Raw genomic sequence first — 15,995 nt, 5'->3', positions numbered from 1 at the left:
CGGCCATCTTTGTACACCTGGCGCATGCGCAGTATAATACCAGCGGCGGTCATTACACCCATAGATCCGCTTGGAACAACAAGTCCCATCAGCCTCAGGGGCTGCAGTCTACATGTTGCCAGGCAGCCATAAGAGCTTCTGCATTTAAAACAGTGAGGACAGTGGGGACAGTTGGGAGCAGGGTACAGAAGAGGGAGGTAGGGTCCCAGGTGTCAGTAGCCCTGGGACTAGGCCAGCTTTCCCCTGCAGGCCCCAGTTAGTCCCCGACTCACAGTAGGCACGTGCAGCTCTATAGGGAAGATCCTACTTAGGGACATTTTTCCCTGTGTTGTGCAGTATCAGGGACACAGTGTCTACGCCACACAGTGACGTGTAACTTGTGGTCTGGGATCAGACCACCTATGTTCAGTGACTATGGTGGGACGTCCATGCGGAGGCGGAAGGCATAATTGCAGCAGACTGCCCGTTGATGGTTGTTCAGCTACACCCGGGGGCTGGAGCGCCCGGGAAGGTATCCGCATAAGTGCACCAACATTCACGTGGGCAGCGCTGTCTCACACTTGGGGATGGGAAAGGCCATTGGGGTCTGGACACTAGTGCCCCTGCACCCAAGTACTGTGGGGATATTCCGCGGGTTGGTATACATATGTCTATTGTTGTTCCTATTGATGTCATTGTTTATTACCTCCCAGTAAATACTGTTCCTCATACTCTGTGTGTGTATTACTGGGCATATGTCTTGGGAGGGGTAATCCTACTATGTGAGGATCCTTTTCAGGTGGAGGCGCTGTTTAGTAGATATACATACACCCCAGGCTCCCCAGTGGCGGAGAATCAGGCCTCCTGTTTGCCACACAGGTATAGCAGCACACGTAGTCACCATGACACAGAGGGAAAGGGGGCGAGAGAGAGAGCGCGATAGATATAAATCTAAACCTTAAAAGGGGCTGTATCCCTTAAAATATATTTCACATCCTCCCCAAGTTGTACACCATCCTTCACATCCTCTCTCCCGAGTAATGAGATCAGGTTGACATGCACAGGTAGGACCTTTCTCCAGCATTTGGAAGATTCATCACGTAAATGTATTATGTTACAATCTAATTCAGAGTCTCTCTCGGTTTTCACAGCTCACGGTTTTTACATTAGAAGAGTATATACAAAAGATGATCCCCCAACACCATCAGAGACATACAGTGTATACTCACATGATCTCTGAAAGTCTGATGTGCCACGGCAGAAAGCCTAATGTACTGTCTACAGATCCAAACTTCAGTATTAGATCAGGGTCAGGGAAACCTTGCGTACCTGAGGAAATGAAATGTAAAATGATCCCAGAACATGTATTTATCATCAGATTGTCACTTACCTTTAAACTTTGTGAGGTAAATGACTTTACGTAGATTAGTCTTTAAACATAAAGGACAGAGACCCAGTAACACAAATGTAAAAAATATTGCACTTTTGATTTGTGCCAGCATTACTATGCAGAGATAGTGAAGCATTCTTTCAGTATTGGATGGACGTGACAATGATCGTATGGTCAATGTATTACCAAGTATGAATAATGCATTACCTTTGTGAAACTGAAATGAGGCCATACAGAATGCATTATACTTAGAATCAAGGATAAATATTTCTATAGATGGCACCAAATAATAAAACCAATGAACGCTTAAAACACCAAGACAACCAGAAATTGCTCAAGTAGCAGTGCAAACAGATTTGCCACCTTGTGCTCCGTCGCTTCAGTCCATATTTAGGATGTGTGTCCTTACCAAATATTTTTGAGCCCTGATCATACTAAATGCATTTGCATAAATACCGTCTAATGCATCCTTTACTCCTTAATGAAGTAGCACTCTCTATATATATCCAATGACTATATCTGTCACCCCTGGCATTAGCATGTGGCTCTAGCCTCCCTTTGTATCTGGGAAATGATAACAGTGCCCTGAAACCCTTGGTCTTGTGACGTTCCTATCATAACTGATCTTTCACCTTTCTTCTGGTGCACTTTAGTGCCAATTAACTTCATCAGAACCAAAGTTGGGCCTTTCAACAGCTCCCTAAAACTAGGTCAGTCAATGGAGTAAGCGCTGTGTCACACTCAGCACAGACGGGTCTTACATTTATTATGGCAGAAGAGTACAGAACGTTTTTACCCCTCTCTCAGGTACACTTAACCAAGCAGCTAAAACAAGCCTCACAGAACGTTGGGCGAAAGAGGGAGCCATAGAGTTACCCCCTTGTGTGATACAGGGACCCGTAGAGTATAATTATGAGAAAATGCTTTCAAAATTACTCTGCATTACAGAGGTTTATACTACACGTCTCCTTTAACGGAGAGGATGTTTCCCACCCAGTTTCCTCTGCCGGGTAGACTAAGGAAAGGCATAAAATAATAATCGTGTTTCTGAAAAAGAAAGAATCCACCAACCAAAGAAATTCAAATCCTACAATAGAGAATCGGCCCTGGCTAATGAAAACTAATGGGCTAAGCTCTAATCATAAGATAAGACTTCCAATGATAACGTCAGAAACAGACGTTATGCAACTTTTGCCGAGGACTATAGTTTTATTCAAGACCAGGTATTTAATCTTAGAATGGCACAATAGCCTTTTCTATGGTGCAGCCTTTGTTGTCTTGAGGATGGAGAGGAGATATACAAGCAGTGAAAAAACTCTGCAACCTGCCAATTCCAACTCCTATAAGACCAGCAACAGTCAATCCCATACAAAACCTATAGCAGTCAGCTTGCTGCGGTGGTTAAATAGCCAATTTCCTCAACCAACGCCCTTTAGAGGAAACAAAGACAAAAAAGACAGCGCAAAAACGCTCATAGTGAAGAACGTATATATTGATTAAAATTGTGTTGATATGAATCAATATATACGTTCTTCACTGAGCGTTTTTGCGCTGTGTCTTTTTTGTCTTCGTTTCCTCTAGTGATTGGGGGTGCTGAGCCACCCCCCTCTTGTTCACAGCTGCAGGCGCTCCCTCTCTTACCCCTGCACACGGTTTTGTATATATTTTTATTGGCAATGATCTGTTATATGTTTTTGGGTATATGAGACCTCTAGATTAGTGTTAGTTACACACTTCTTTATTCACAATTTGTCTGTATCACTTAATGTTAACAGTAGTGCACTTTTTACTATTTCTAAACGCCCTTTATAGCGGGGAAAATAATTAACATGTGGCTGCAATGTACCACATATCCCTCTAGTAGCAAAGCAAGGAATTAAAAAAAGAAAAGAAAAAAACACCCGCACGCTGGGTAGTTTAGTACAGCCTTACAAATGGGTGTGATAAAGCCCATCTTTATTACTACATAGGCTGTGAATGACAGGACAACTATGGAGATTATAGCCAATGCCATAGATAGATCTATATCTCTATATGTGTTATACCGTAATACTCTAAACAAAAAAAATTGAACCTTCAGGTAAAGGCCCCCCCCCCCCCCCCCACCCACAAACAGAAAAAATGAATATGCAAAAAAAAAATTCTAGAGTCCCACCATTGTCTCCGTGCCAGTGGCCTTGTGAGCATCTTCTCCCCCCCCCCCCTGCCCCTCCTCCATATGAAATTTACCTTAGGGGGCGTGGGAGAGGGATAGGTGGCAGCCTGCTTTGACCAGGGTCACTTCGGTGGGATCTGCAGCTGCTGCAGGGCACATGCAGGGATGATCACGTATCGCAACGCAGCGTAGGTTGAAGTTCACAGTGTGACACCTGCCCAACTTCTGGTCCGAGTCCCAGGAAAATGTAAATAGGAAGGGGAGGAGGAATTGGCCGTGGAGTGAGGGCTCCCCCCTCCACCCTGGCCACAGCAAGTAGAGAGGCCGCACAGGCCCCATGGAAGTTGGGCTCAACCTCCAGTGCTCCGACATGCTCCTCGGGACCCCCACACAGCGAGGATTTAACAGCTCGCTAGTTACGTGCTCAAGTTAAGTTATTTTTAAACCATATTGTATACTCTCCTCTACTTTTCTGTAAAGCAGAGGGCATACCCCAATGGTTCAAAAATTCCGAGGGTATATGGTATACACCCTCCACTACAGCACTGGTTATAGGCAAACGACACTGTAAATCCGCTCTGGTATCTGTTACGTTAATTAAAAAAAAAAAAACTTTACTGTTAATTTCTCTTTCTTCATATTAGTGAATAAAAAGCTGAGAATGGTACCGACAGTAATGTATTACTTACTTCTTAGTAAATGGTCTAGGACATTCACATCCAGGTCTGTTGGTCTCTTCTGCTTCTGGGCTACTAACTGGCAGAAACTTTGAGCAGCTTTCACAATGTGCGCCTTCCCGTCCTCTGGGGACAGCACCTTCAAGGTGGGCCGATGGCTCAGAACTGTGCAGAGGAAATTGAAAGGATTTAGAACAGGTTAATGGGAAGACCTGTAAACTCACAACGCACAGAACTTTCTGCTCAGGCGGCTATCAAGGCTACAATGAACTTTTTCCTTCACCTATTATCACCTCTTAGAATAATGCCCCATTCATCCAAAACTCCTGTGTTGAACTCCCCACAAAATGTGTATGAATGGGACATTGCGAGAGCAGTTGTGACACCAAGAACTGCCGATACAATGAAGATAGCGGAAAGAGACCATGTTGTATTAAAGAGAATAATTTAATCCTGTGCAGTGAAGATCTCTTTCCAGATTCCAACACACAATATAGCAACATCCTATAAACCAGGCGAGCGCAAACTTTTGGAGCTGCGCCCCCCTGCCTGCTCCCCCCTTACTTTTTTACTGGCGACAAAATGACGCTGCGGGTGACGGCACATGATCCCGTTGCCATGGCGACGCGGCACAACAAGGCTTCTGAATCCCGGTAAGTAGGTTACAGAGGCCTCGGGCATTTAATTTAAATGCCTTGGGGAAGTGCGCGGGGTCTTTGCAACCGCCCGCGCCCCCCCAGTTTGCGCACCCATGCTCTAAACCCCCAACAATGCTCGATACATTACAAATAAATCAATCATTATGAAAACTAAAACCAACATAGTCCAAAACAAAAAGTTATACAACACAAAACAACGGGGTCCAACACGGAGAAGACAAATAACCAGATTGGCCCATTCTACCAGACCTGAGAACCGGGCCATAATCCCCATACAGGTGTGTTATGTTTTTGAAGTGAAGCTTCTTTGCTGGCACCTACCAAACGAAAATTTCCCTTGCAGTAAATCGCCTTCATGGTGACGGAAGTACAGTCAAGGAAGTGACGTCAGTGTGTTGGCATCTCGGCGCGCATGCGCAGACACTTCCACAGCAGCAGCATAGACGCACACACACGGAATTCAGTTAGTATAAATATTGAAGTGCAAATAGCTAAACCAGGGGGGGTGTGGCGAGCACGCGCGTTCTAAGTCAGATTTCTTTGCATTTTGTCACTGAAATTGTGTTTTGATTTTTCATTAAAAACATCACCACAAATACAATTTCTGTGACAAAAGACAAAGCAGTTTTACTTAAAAAATGCACGTGCTCGTGCCACACCCCCCCCCCTTTTTTGTTTTGTTTATACTGCTGTGCTAATGATAAGCGCGCGAGAGAGGAAAGAGCGTAAAATCCTTAATACAGCATAATTAGGGACGTTAGACAGATAAAAATATTATAATGGTAAGTGATATGATTTGTTTTAGAAATTATTTTTTAATATTTCGCTTTTCTTACTTTTGGAAATCCGATCACCCTATTTAGACAGTCAAGTTGACGTCTTATTTCTAGCAGAGGTTTTTCTCTTTACTACAAGACTGAAACTGACCTGGATAGCACCTTAACAAAACCCACACACCACACACAGTCTCGAAAAGAAGCATTGGAACCTCGGTTACAACAGCTGAAATATATCCTCCCCCTCATTGGCACAGCAGCCTATAAACATTCAGGGAACAATCTGATTGGTACACTGGTCATCCAAACATACCCTCCTCTGTTTTGTCAGTGCTGCCATTGGCATACTCCAGCGGATATTTGGAATGCTCATGGCCCAGAAGTTCTTGTTCCTGCTTTAAAACTTCATCCATAAGCCTGGAACTATTTTGTTTGAAGACACCTAGGAGGACAAAAATATCAAATAAAAAACAAAACCACATAAATCCTGCACCTTATTTACATCAACACAGCCTGTGTTTGCTATTAAAACTGAGCAGCGAGGACAGAGCCAGCTGGAGCAACCTGGAACCAACACACACTAGTAAAGAACCAAGAATAAAACTTATGGGTGAAGGATAATGTGCAAGATCACCTTGAATTACATACTTAAAAGCAATAATAGTGAGAATACCAGACAGGCCATGATTCGGAGTGGTCCGTTTCAGGTCCTACAGTAAAAGGTTAGAGCAGCATGTGGATTAATTGCAGAATGTCTGCACCAGATGCTTGTCAATTAACATGCACTTACAATATAGAACATGCAATTGGGATTTGTTTTACTCATGCATGGGAGCCATCTTAAGCATTAGTACATCTACTATACCCCTTCAATGTGCGGTGACAAAACACCCCCCTCCATGCTGAAGAGATAATCTCCATTCAGATGGATAATCTTCAGGATAACACACACACACACACACACACACACACACACACACACACACACACACACACACACACACACACACACACACACACACACACACACACACACACACACACACACACACACACACACACACACACACACACACACACACACACACACACACACACACACACACACGGTACTTGTTTTAGTAGTAACTAATGTTTCATTCATAGTTTAAAGCAGAAGTTGTCACTCATCACCATTGTTTGTCATCTTATTTTTTTTATACTTCCTTTAACCCCTTTAAGTACCTCGATGTACCAAGAAAAGTGCCAACCCAGGGGCTGTACTAAACTGAAGGTGGGGTTGGGCCTGTCTCCTTCGAAGAGCAGTTACGTGACATGGCAGGTCGGTGGACACGGAGCTGGCACTGTAGGGGTTAAGAGCCCTTTCCCATTTATTTTATTATTTGATGCCCTGTTCAGGAGAATCTCAAACGCTTAAGTTAAGAGGTTAAAAATGGAGCTCTCCCCACAGCCCAGTGCTGTGTAACGGTTAGTGTTTTTCTAGTTTTGTTTTAAGAGGACATGCTCGGGTGGGGCAAGATACTAGCATCCAATGAGTTAAACGAATATCAGCTTCTGGGGGGTGTGGCTGCTTCACAATGAGGCGGTGAGCGTGCACAAATCTGTTACACAGCACACTTTACACTTCACAAACGGATCCCATAAAGTCTTACTCTGAAAGGTAGGACAGATATCCTGAGTCAAGGACAGATTAGACAAGAAATGTAAAAAGCTTCAAGATCAAATAGTAGTTAAAATTGTAATCACTTATTTGCAAAATAGAGAACTGCTAGAGAATTTAACACTGAACAGCATGATTGCACTTTTCTTAAAGGTAGTTTTCGTTTGCACAGAAACAAACCACATTTGGAACTGGTTGAGTGAGGCAAGGCTGTCAATGTACAATGTATTGTGAAAGCGATCACAATTACTACAACACCTCAAGTTCACGCTTATTACGCTATTTCAAATGTGTGACATTAATCAAATGGCCTGTCAAGCCCGTTCTCCTGATCACAGGAATGATGGATCATTGCACACGATTCAGATTGTCTACAGGGCAATACTGTATTTCTCCAATATTCCCCTTCTCTCGTAACCGTAAGGACCATACTCCATAAAGGGTGCCACGGGTTAGGCTGAGTCCATGCCCGTGCGGAGACGCGCTGAGGCTGAGGGAAAGCGGGTGCTTTCCCTGGCCTTAGACTGCGCGCCGTCCGTGGCCGTGTCGGGGGAGGGGGGGGGGGCTGTGACGTCACGGAGCTGGTTCGCCCTCATTGGGAGAACCGCTTACGTGACCGGCCCTGCGCGGCGGCGAGCGCCAAAATCTAACATTTTTCTAAAACACACGCTTCCGCACGCTTGCAGAAGCGTGCGCGAGCCCCTGCTAAAGCCGCTCTCATTGCGGCTGCAGGGGCTCACTGCCGAGCAGCAGCGCGCCTCAGCGCTGACCATGCCCGAGGCCTCAGGCCTTGGCCATGTTTGGCGCTTGTTGGCGGAAGCGTGCTGATGCGCGCTCCCGCTCAGCACTGAGCCCCTACAGCCGCAATTAGAGCGGCTTTAGTAGGGGATCACCTGCGCTTCCGCGCACTTGCGGAAGCGCAGGTCTTAGGGGAATTTAAAATTCCACCGCCTCCCGGCGAGAGAGGCCGGTCACGTGAGCGGTTCGCCCAATGAGGGCAAACCAGCTCCGTGACGTCACTGGCCCGCCCCCGGCCAGTGACGCGCCCGCCCCCTGACGACTGCTGAGAGGGCACAGGGTAAGCAACCACAAGGCCAGGGAAAGCACCCGCTTTCCCTGAGCCTCAGCGCGCATCAGCACGCCAGCGGTAAGCGTGTCCGAGGCCTTAGAAAGACCCAGCTCCCATTCAAACAAATGGGAGTTAGGACGTGCTTCAAGCGTCGCACCATTTAGTGAATATGGGGATACCTGGGCTCTCATAGTATTGAAATAAAACAATGCAGTAAAATATTAGCCATCTGTGGAGATTGTTACAATATTAAAACTTGCTTAAACTTTTATATATGCTTTGGCTTCATAATCTATGTTAGGTTTTCAATAACCATCAAGTGTCCTAAAGAACATGTGCCCTCACCTTGACAAAACGTGGTTATTTGCAGCCAAAAACGTTGGTTCCGTTTGGCACAATACATTTTCTTTGATCAGCAAGTCGGTGTGCCTGTCTCTCTTCTAATCTTCCCTGGGACCCAAGGATTCCCTTCTGATATGGAGCACCGGCGGATACCCGCATCCTGTGATATTTTACAGTGTGCCTGCACTTTCCTTCTAATGTCTTAAAAAACACCCCAGCTGTACAGTGGTTCCTTTACATCAGGGGTCGGAACGTCAGGCCCGAGGGCCGTATAAGGCCCTCGAAATCATTTGGTCTGGCCCTAAGGCAACTGCTATAACCTGGGTCGCGCTAATTTTAAAAAAAATGGCCGCCACACGCTCGATCGGGAGGAGGTGGTGTGAGGCGCAGGCAGCCACCGTACTCCCCCCGCAGCATTCCCCGCACTTCCCCCATGCTTCTCCAGCAGTTCCCCCCGCACTTACCCCAGCATCCGCCCTACACGATCCCCCCAGCAGCAACTACTAGAGGTAGGGGGCGGGGTTCTTTGTGCCTACATGCCTGCTGTGTGCCTGCTGTGTGCCTGCCTGTCTGTGTCTGTATGGCCGGCGAATGATGTTATAAATATCCAAATGGCCCTTTACATGTTACTTCCGCCTGCATGTAACATCCCGATTTTCTTGTCCCGAGCACAGAAGAACATATGTATTTCCGTGTCAGTCAGGTCAAGACAACATTGCAGGGCAAAGAGAAGTCACTGCTTAAGCCAGGTCCCCAGTGGCCACTGCGGCTCGTGCGGCGCACACAAGCAGCGATGCGCAACCACCTTGGCCAAGAGACAAGATTTTTGTCTTTCGGCGCGGCGGCCTCAGAGTTAGGGTAAGCAGTGGATGCTCTGTGCAGTCCTGTCTCTGATCACGATAAACCCCGTGCTTCCTGTCTGCCAGTATATCTCTCCCTGCTGTGACGTCAGTGTCAGTAGCTGCAGAGGGCGCACAAGGCATACAGCAACAGTCTGAAATCTAGTTGCAGTAAATAAGCTACTTCTGCTTTGCAATATTTAAAGACATTAGGAAGAAAACCGCAAACTGTAGAAGCAACAAAAACACACACACTTTAACCCTTTCCGTGCCAGAGGGTCGTGCCACCTCTGTGGCCACAGACCCTCTGGTCCTTCTGCATCACGTCACCAGTCTCTGAGCAATCACACGATGTGGCTCATGTTCCGTCCGTCTAGCCGGATCTGACAGAGAGGAGGCGCGCGCGCATCGTCAGTATAGTCGTGATCAACCCACCAATGCATACAATCCCATAAAAAAAATACTTTTTTTGTTTAAAAAAACCCAGCAAAAGCCAAAAACGTGCAGTGTACGTCAGAAAGGGCCCCTGGAGAGGCAGCTTTATGGACATACATCATTAGAGTACTGGAGGGGTTAATGGGGCATTTCCTCTTGCCCGTTTGTGCAGCAGTTCCTTGCCTTTACAACAATGCTATTATCCAATATGGCTGCCTATTTCAAGGCGTTAGCAATGTAGCTACCTAAATAATTGGTAAAGTGAAACGTAATACATTATAAGTCAATAAAAAGAGCATTGAGTGAAAAAAATTAATTGAAATATCTAATACTACACAACTGATTTAAAAAAAACAACACAGTATTTTGAATGAAATGCTGCTTTAAATTCCTTTTTTTGAGCGATATCAGTGCGGACAGCATGATTTCCCCTCTCCATCCACAGACAACACAACACGCACAGCCTCTCCTGGCTCACAGAGCCTGCACCTATTTGTTTTTTAGCAAAAATTGTTTGAGAGATCTACCACCCTAAAAGCCAGTGCCCCTTATATGACCCTATATACTAAACCTTTAGTTTTGTTAAACTGAAGACTTTGAATTATTTGCTAAAGACAAAGATATTACTGAAAGCAAAGAGGATGTGTTAATTATGATGCACTTTAGCAGAACGGATAGATAGGATAGATAGGATAGATAGGATAGATAGGATAGATAGGATATTAATCTGCACTATGCCACAAGCTACATTCTGGTGCTATCCTTGGTCCTCAGTGAGAACTGTATAATAGGGAGTTTAAACAATCTGTTGGGAGACAAAAATAAAAATTTGCGATTCATGGAGTATTATTTCAAACCTGCATTGGGAATAACTTTAAGCTTCAATTCTGCTACGCACTGTGACACGGGTGAAACTACAGGAGAAGCTTATGTTAAGCATGACGTACAGCTACGGACCAGGTCTGCAACAAGCCAGAATGTTGGAAACTAAACCAGTGACGGCAGCTTCAGAGCAGGAAAGAGCAGCATTAGGAAGACAGGCAACTGATTTTCTTTGTGAGAAAACCACCGAATCTCAGAAAAGGTTATAAAGCCCGGGTTTGAATCCTTGAATGGTCTGTCTTCTCCAATCTGTATTATCAGTAAACAAAAAAAGGCACCGGTACCATGGCGGCAACTCTATCTTTATTTATATAGCGCCACAATGTACTGCGCGCTTTATAAAGAGAGACAGTTCAGGAACTTATAATACAATAAGTGCAAACAAACAAAATCAGACTATAGGAGAAGAAAAATCCCTGCCCCGGAGAGCTTGCAATCTAAGTGGTATGTTGGGAGGCTTACAGAGACAGCAGCTGAGGGAATAAGTGCAGCAGATGGCAGTGCTTGGCCACAATGTTTGGTAGGAGTGGCTGTGGGACAGAAGCCATTAGTCTAGACTACTGAAATGCTTCATTTAGGAAGCGAGTTTGAAGGTTTGACTGAGACTGCGCTTATAGTGCCTTGCGATGGCGATGTCGCTCGAAAACAAATACATTGACTCCGTCACCAGCGCTTATAGTAAGCGCAACGGCGACTGAGTGGCAAAAAATTTGGTAGTCGCGTCTATTTGATTTTTTTAGAGACAGTCGCCACATGTGACTGTTTCTAAACCAGAGACGGCGGCTCACCTCCTTTGGTGACCGTCGCTGTAAAACAAATTACAACTATCGTGGGCGTCGACGGCATCGGTCGCGTCGCCAGCACTATAAGCGCGGCCTGAAGGTGGGGAAAGACTGCGATTGGCGTATACAGAGTGTATGTTCCACGGGTAAAGGGCAGGGAGGGAAAAAGGTTCATGGTAATAAAGCAGTAGGCGTGAAAGGCGTGGAAAGGAGCAGGAGGCTAGCAGGGGCCTAGCGAGAGATCAAAACTGATATGTAGGATGAGTGGAGAGCCTTGAAGGTAATGAGGAGAACTTTGTAGATGATCAGAGCAGAGAATTCAGAAGGAGGTGGTGGTGGTGTTAGCGTTTAGGGTAGATGTCAGAGCAGAGAGGTCAATGGAGCAAAGGTCTCGAGAGTAGTGAGTAGAACAGGTAGGAGCGGGTGAGGGGAATGAATGGTGGTGAATAATAAGAGGTGATGTCAGAGAGCAGAAGGGGGAGTGGAGATAGATCAATCAGAAAGGGAACAGTTTCAGTAAAGACCAGGTCTAAGTAGTGACCGTCCTTGTGGGTGCAGGAATTGGTCCAGCAGTGGAGGGCAAAGGAACATTGCGCAGGACCAGCCTGCAGAAAAAACACGTTTTATGAGTACTGTGAACCCACAATCCATGCAAACATTACAAAGTCTAAGTACATGTATTCAGCAGGGTTGTCAGTTGCCAAGAAGTTGCATTGGCCTTCAACAATGGTGTAACTTAACCCAGGAAAGAACCAGACATGCTTTTTTTGTTTAATAGTGTGACTACCATGAAAATCAGCAGATTCGACTTTCCACTGTGGAGTGTGAACTAGTTGGCAAGTCCTGGTTGGGTTCAATAAAGATCCTTTATGGAGGTAATGGTGATCAGAGAGCAACTCCTGAAAAGGTCATCACATGGGATACTGCCAGTGCCCTACTGTTTTTCCAACTACCAGAAGGAACATAGTGAGACACATCAGAGAAGGTAGACTGTGGTATAGCAAACGCGGAACAATCAGCAGTCTACCATAAAGTGGCCAAGTTTATAGCACAAATACTTTTTAAAAAAGGTGCAGTCTCACATGACCAACTAAATAAACGGAAGTAGTGCTTTTAACTGGCTAAGGCTACGGCCCCAGTGTAAACGTGACGGGGGGGGACTCGTTCCCTCCAATCCGAGTGATCTGAAGTTCTTCAGATCCCTCGCGACGGGGAGGCGTGGCAGGGATGCGGCCATGACATCACACAGCTGGTTCGCCCTCATTGGCTGAACCGCCACTGTGATGTGGCCAACGCTTGGACACTGCGCCAAAAAGACAAATCTTGTCTTTTGGCAAAAGTGGTCGTGCATCGCGCTTTCTGCAGGCAGTTACTGGGGCTGGCCCCATAGAGGGCCGCACTTTGTGTGCGCCCCACACACCATCACGCGCAGCAAGGACAAGGCCCAAGGCTTTATTTACACACACAAATAACCAGTATGCGTGTTTGTAAACCATTTAAAATGACTTTTTTTTTAAATATATAGAACATTAGATAAGTGTCAGATTGATTTTATGTGGGACATTTAAAGCTAGCGTATGGGTAAATACGTTGGGTGATGTAGTGGAGTTTCAAACTTATCCCAAGTTTAAATTCTGCTTTATTCCTCAACTACTTAAAAACATATCATTCAGATTTTGTGGTGCAGATAAAGGGGGGGGGGGGAAACCCCATTAAAGCAGGAAATTATGTAGATATTCCCTCTCTACCACATAGTTATTTTACAGGTTGGATCGTGGAATATAAGAGGGGGGGGGGGGGGAGAAGAGAAAAAAAATTCCACTACTTCCCAAACTAGATGATGAATTACTGTTCATATTTTCCAGGTCAGGCTCCTGTTTTGCAAGCTTACCCCATTTTTTCCAAATCAAAATGAGAAGTCATGGCATTAGGCCACTTATTTATAGTCTGACAATTATTATTATTATAATTATAATATGGCATTGTAGACTGGATCATGAATTGTAAACAGTGGTTCTAACCGGTAAGGCTTTGCTTATGCTCTTTTGGCTCAACTTTTGTTGTACAAGCTATCTTGAAACTCAAAATAGCAGCTAGTAATCTATACTTTCTAAAGCAATGGCTGCAAGTATTAATGCTACACAAGTTCTCTCTTCTGACTACGACTATACCAGTGTTCGGTTCATACACACCATCACTTAAAATCACACACACCCGCGCGCCTCTGGAGGACAGAAGCTCAAATGAGCAAGTCTAATAGCTCCCTTGAGTCACAGTAAATATAGAAATTGGATATTTAAGTTCTTTTGAACTTTTTATGTTGTGTGGAAGTCACACATCCCCAATACTTAATAAAGCAATACCACCCAGAGCCCTAAACACAGCAAAATGTTACAGTAAAAGATTAATAAGGTCTTGGAAACTATTCTTCAGCACGGTCCCAGCTGTACATAAAACACAAGCCAAGTGATGTAACTGCAGCAAACGTTCAGTTGGGATTTTTGAATGCCCGCTGCCTTACTTTACGATGGCAGGTGGAATACTTTAGTTTCTATGACAACACTGGTGCACACCTGATCTTGCACGGTGTCCCAAGTAATGCCTGTGTGCGTGCTTAACCAAGACATTGTGTACATTGGAAACTAGTCTACCATAACCAATGATACAGTAAACCCAACGCTGTACTCTTCTACATGTATAACAGATCTGGTAATATAGCACCTCTAGCTGTGATGTACCATAGAGTGCATTTTCTGCACAGGAAGCTGTGATTTGCAGCCCTTTCTTTGACCACCACCACTCATGCTAAACTTCAAACATTGTTGCACAACAGAAGATTGCCATTCATCCAAACGGATACATGTGTCACACATCCAACAGCACTCGCTTTACCTTGATGATCATACACGCTGACATAGGAGATGCCCACTGCCATACACCACACCACCAGGTTGGCTACATCCGTGTAGCTCTCTTGCTCCTCGCTGATCAGCAGCCCTATATGTACGGGCAGCTTTGCCAGGCTTGATCCGTCCCCCGAGAGGCACAGACTATGCTGCTGCAGCAGGTGCTTTAAGTCCCCCTGGTGCCCCCTGGCACAGTTGCAGTCCCCTTGATGCCCCCTGGTACAGTTGCAGTCCCCCTGGTGCCTCCTCGCACAGTTGCAGTCACACTGCTGGTGCAGCAGCTGATCGCGCCTCGCGCCTCTCCTCTCTGGGAACCCTATGGCGGCCGGCACGAGGACAGCAGCCGTCGCGCGCCACAACCTCCATATCCAGCTCCAGTTCCACAGCCGAACCCGGAGCCAGCAGACGAGCGCGCGCTGGGCGCAGAGCAGCGCGTGCAGAAGACGCCAGGCCAGCTCGTACACCACGGACATGATGCGGTCATTCACTGCCGGCGCCTCGGTAACATCTTTTACTCCCAACACATTGCACGTTATCAACTCCCTCACACAGCTGCACGGAAACCAGTGCACACGGGGATTGGCCGGCGGCTCCTGTGGCGTCACTTCCGCGAGAGCAGAGAGCGTGACGTGGCCCGCGCAGGTTGGAGCCGGAATGTGGAGAAAGAAAAGAAGGAACATACGTGATACATAGAAACACAAATGTCCGCGGCGCCCTCTGGTGGTGCGGAGGAGAAGTGCAGGAAGTCTGACTGCTGAACAAGAGATCCTGCATGTGCAGTGTGACACTTGCCTTAAACTAGCCCGGTTACATTCTGGGTATGTGCTGGGCTAGTTTAAGGCAAGTTTAAGGCATTTCTGCATTGACGATGGGTCATAGGATTAACACAGCACGGGTCCCAGGCAGTCCTGCCAGGGACCGCCGCTGTTAATCTGATGGGCCATTAATCAATGCAGAAATGCTGGGGCTAGTTTAAGGCAAGTTTAAGGCATGTATCCAGCATGTACCTGTGTCTTTTAAATAACAAATAATACAAATAACAGGTCATGGGAATAAGTGCTTCAGTCATAAAAGTTACATTTAGGAAAAGGAGCCCCTGCTCCGAGGAGCTTACAGTCTAATTGGTGGGGAGAACATACAAAGACAGAAGGAGGGCATTCAGGTAAGTGCGCCTGCAGGGGGCCAAGCTTTATGTATCGTGTATAGTATTAGCCACGCTGCAACTCGTATGCTTCCTTAAGCAAGTGTGCCTTAGGCTGCGTCCCTGCTCGCGCTGTGTGGGCGGCGCTTGCCGCGGTTACTTACATATATAGATTTATGTAAGTTCGCGCTCACGCGGTGCACACGCAGTCGTACACACACGCTCACCGGCGCTCGGCGCTTATGTAAACAAAAAAAATCTAACTTTCCAGCGCGCTCAATGCCCAATGCCCCCCCCCCCACA

At 46.1% G+C, this 15,995-nt stretch overlaps 1 protein-coding gene across 1 annotated transcript in view; it reads right to left on the bottom strand.

Moving 5' to 3' along the window:
• NUS1 (NUS1 dehydrodolichyl diphosphate synthase subunit) overlaps window positions 1–15,164 on the bottom strand; it is a 28,969-nt gene extending 13,805 nt beyond the window's left edge. The window contains exons 1-4 of the mRNA XM_075597736.1: window positions 14,538–15,164; window positions 5,950–6,078; window positions 4,214–4,366; window positions 1,209–1,308 (exon numbers count right to left, since the gene is read on the bottom strand). Coding sequence (XP_075453851.1) covers window positions 1,209–1,308; window positions 4,214–4,366; window positions 5,950–6,078; window positions 14,538–15,024 — 869 coding nt within the window. The 5' untranslated portion in view covers window positions 15,025–15,164. The remainder of the gene's footprint in view (window positions 1–1,208; window positions 1,309–4,213; window positions 4,367–5,949; window positions 6,079–14,537) is intronic.
• Window positions 15,165–15,995: the final 831 nt, after the last annotated feature.

This window comes from Ascaphus truei, chromosome 4 (genome assembly GCF_040206685.1).
Source record: "Ascaphus truei isolate aAscTru1 chromosome 4, aAscTru1.hap1, whole genome shotgun sequence".
NCBI lineage: Eukaryota > Metazoa > Chordata > Amphibia > Anura > Ascaphidae > Ascaphus > Ascaphus truei.
Note: the sequence above shows the minus strand (reverse complement) of the source record. Positions and strands in the feature narration are given on the sequence as shown.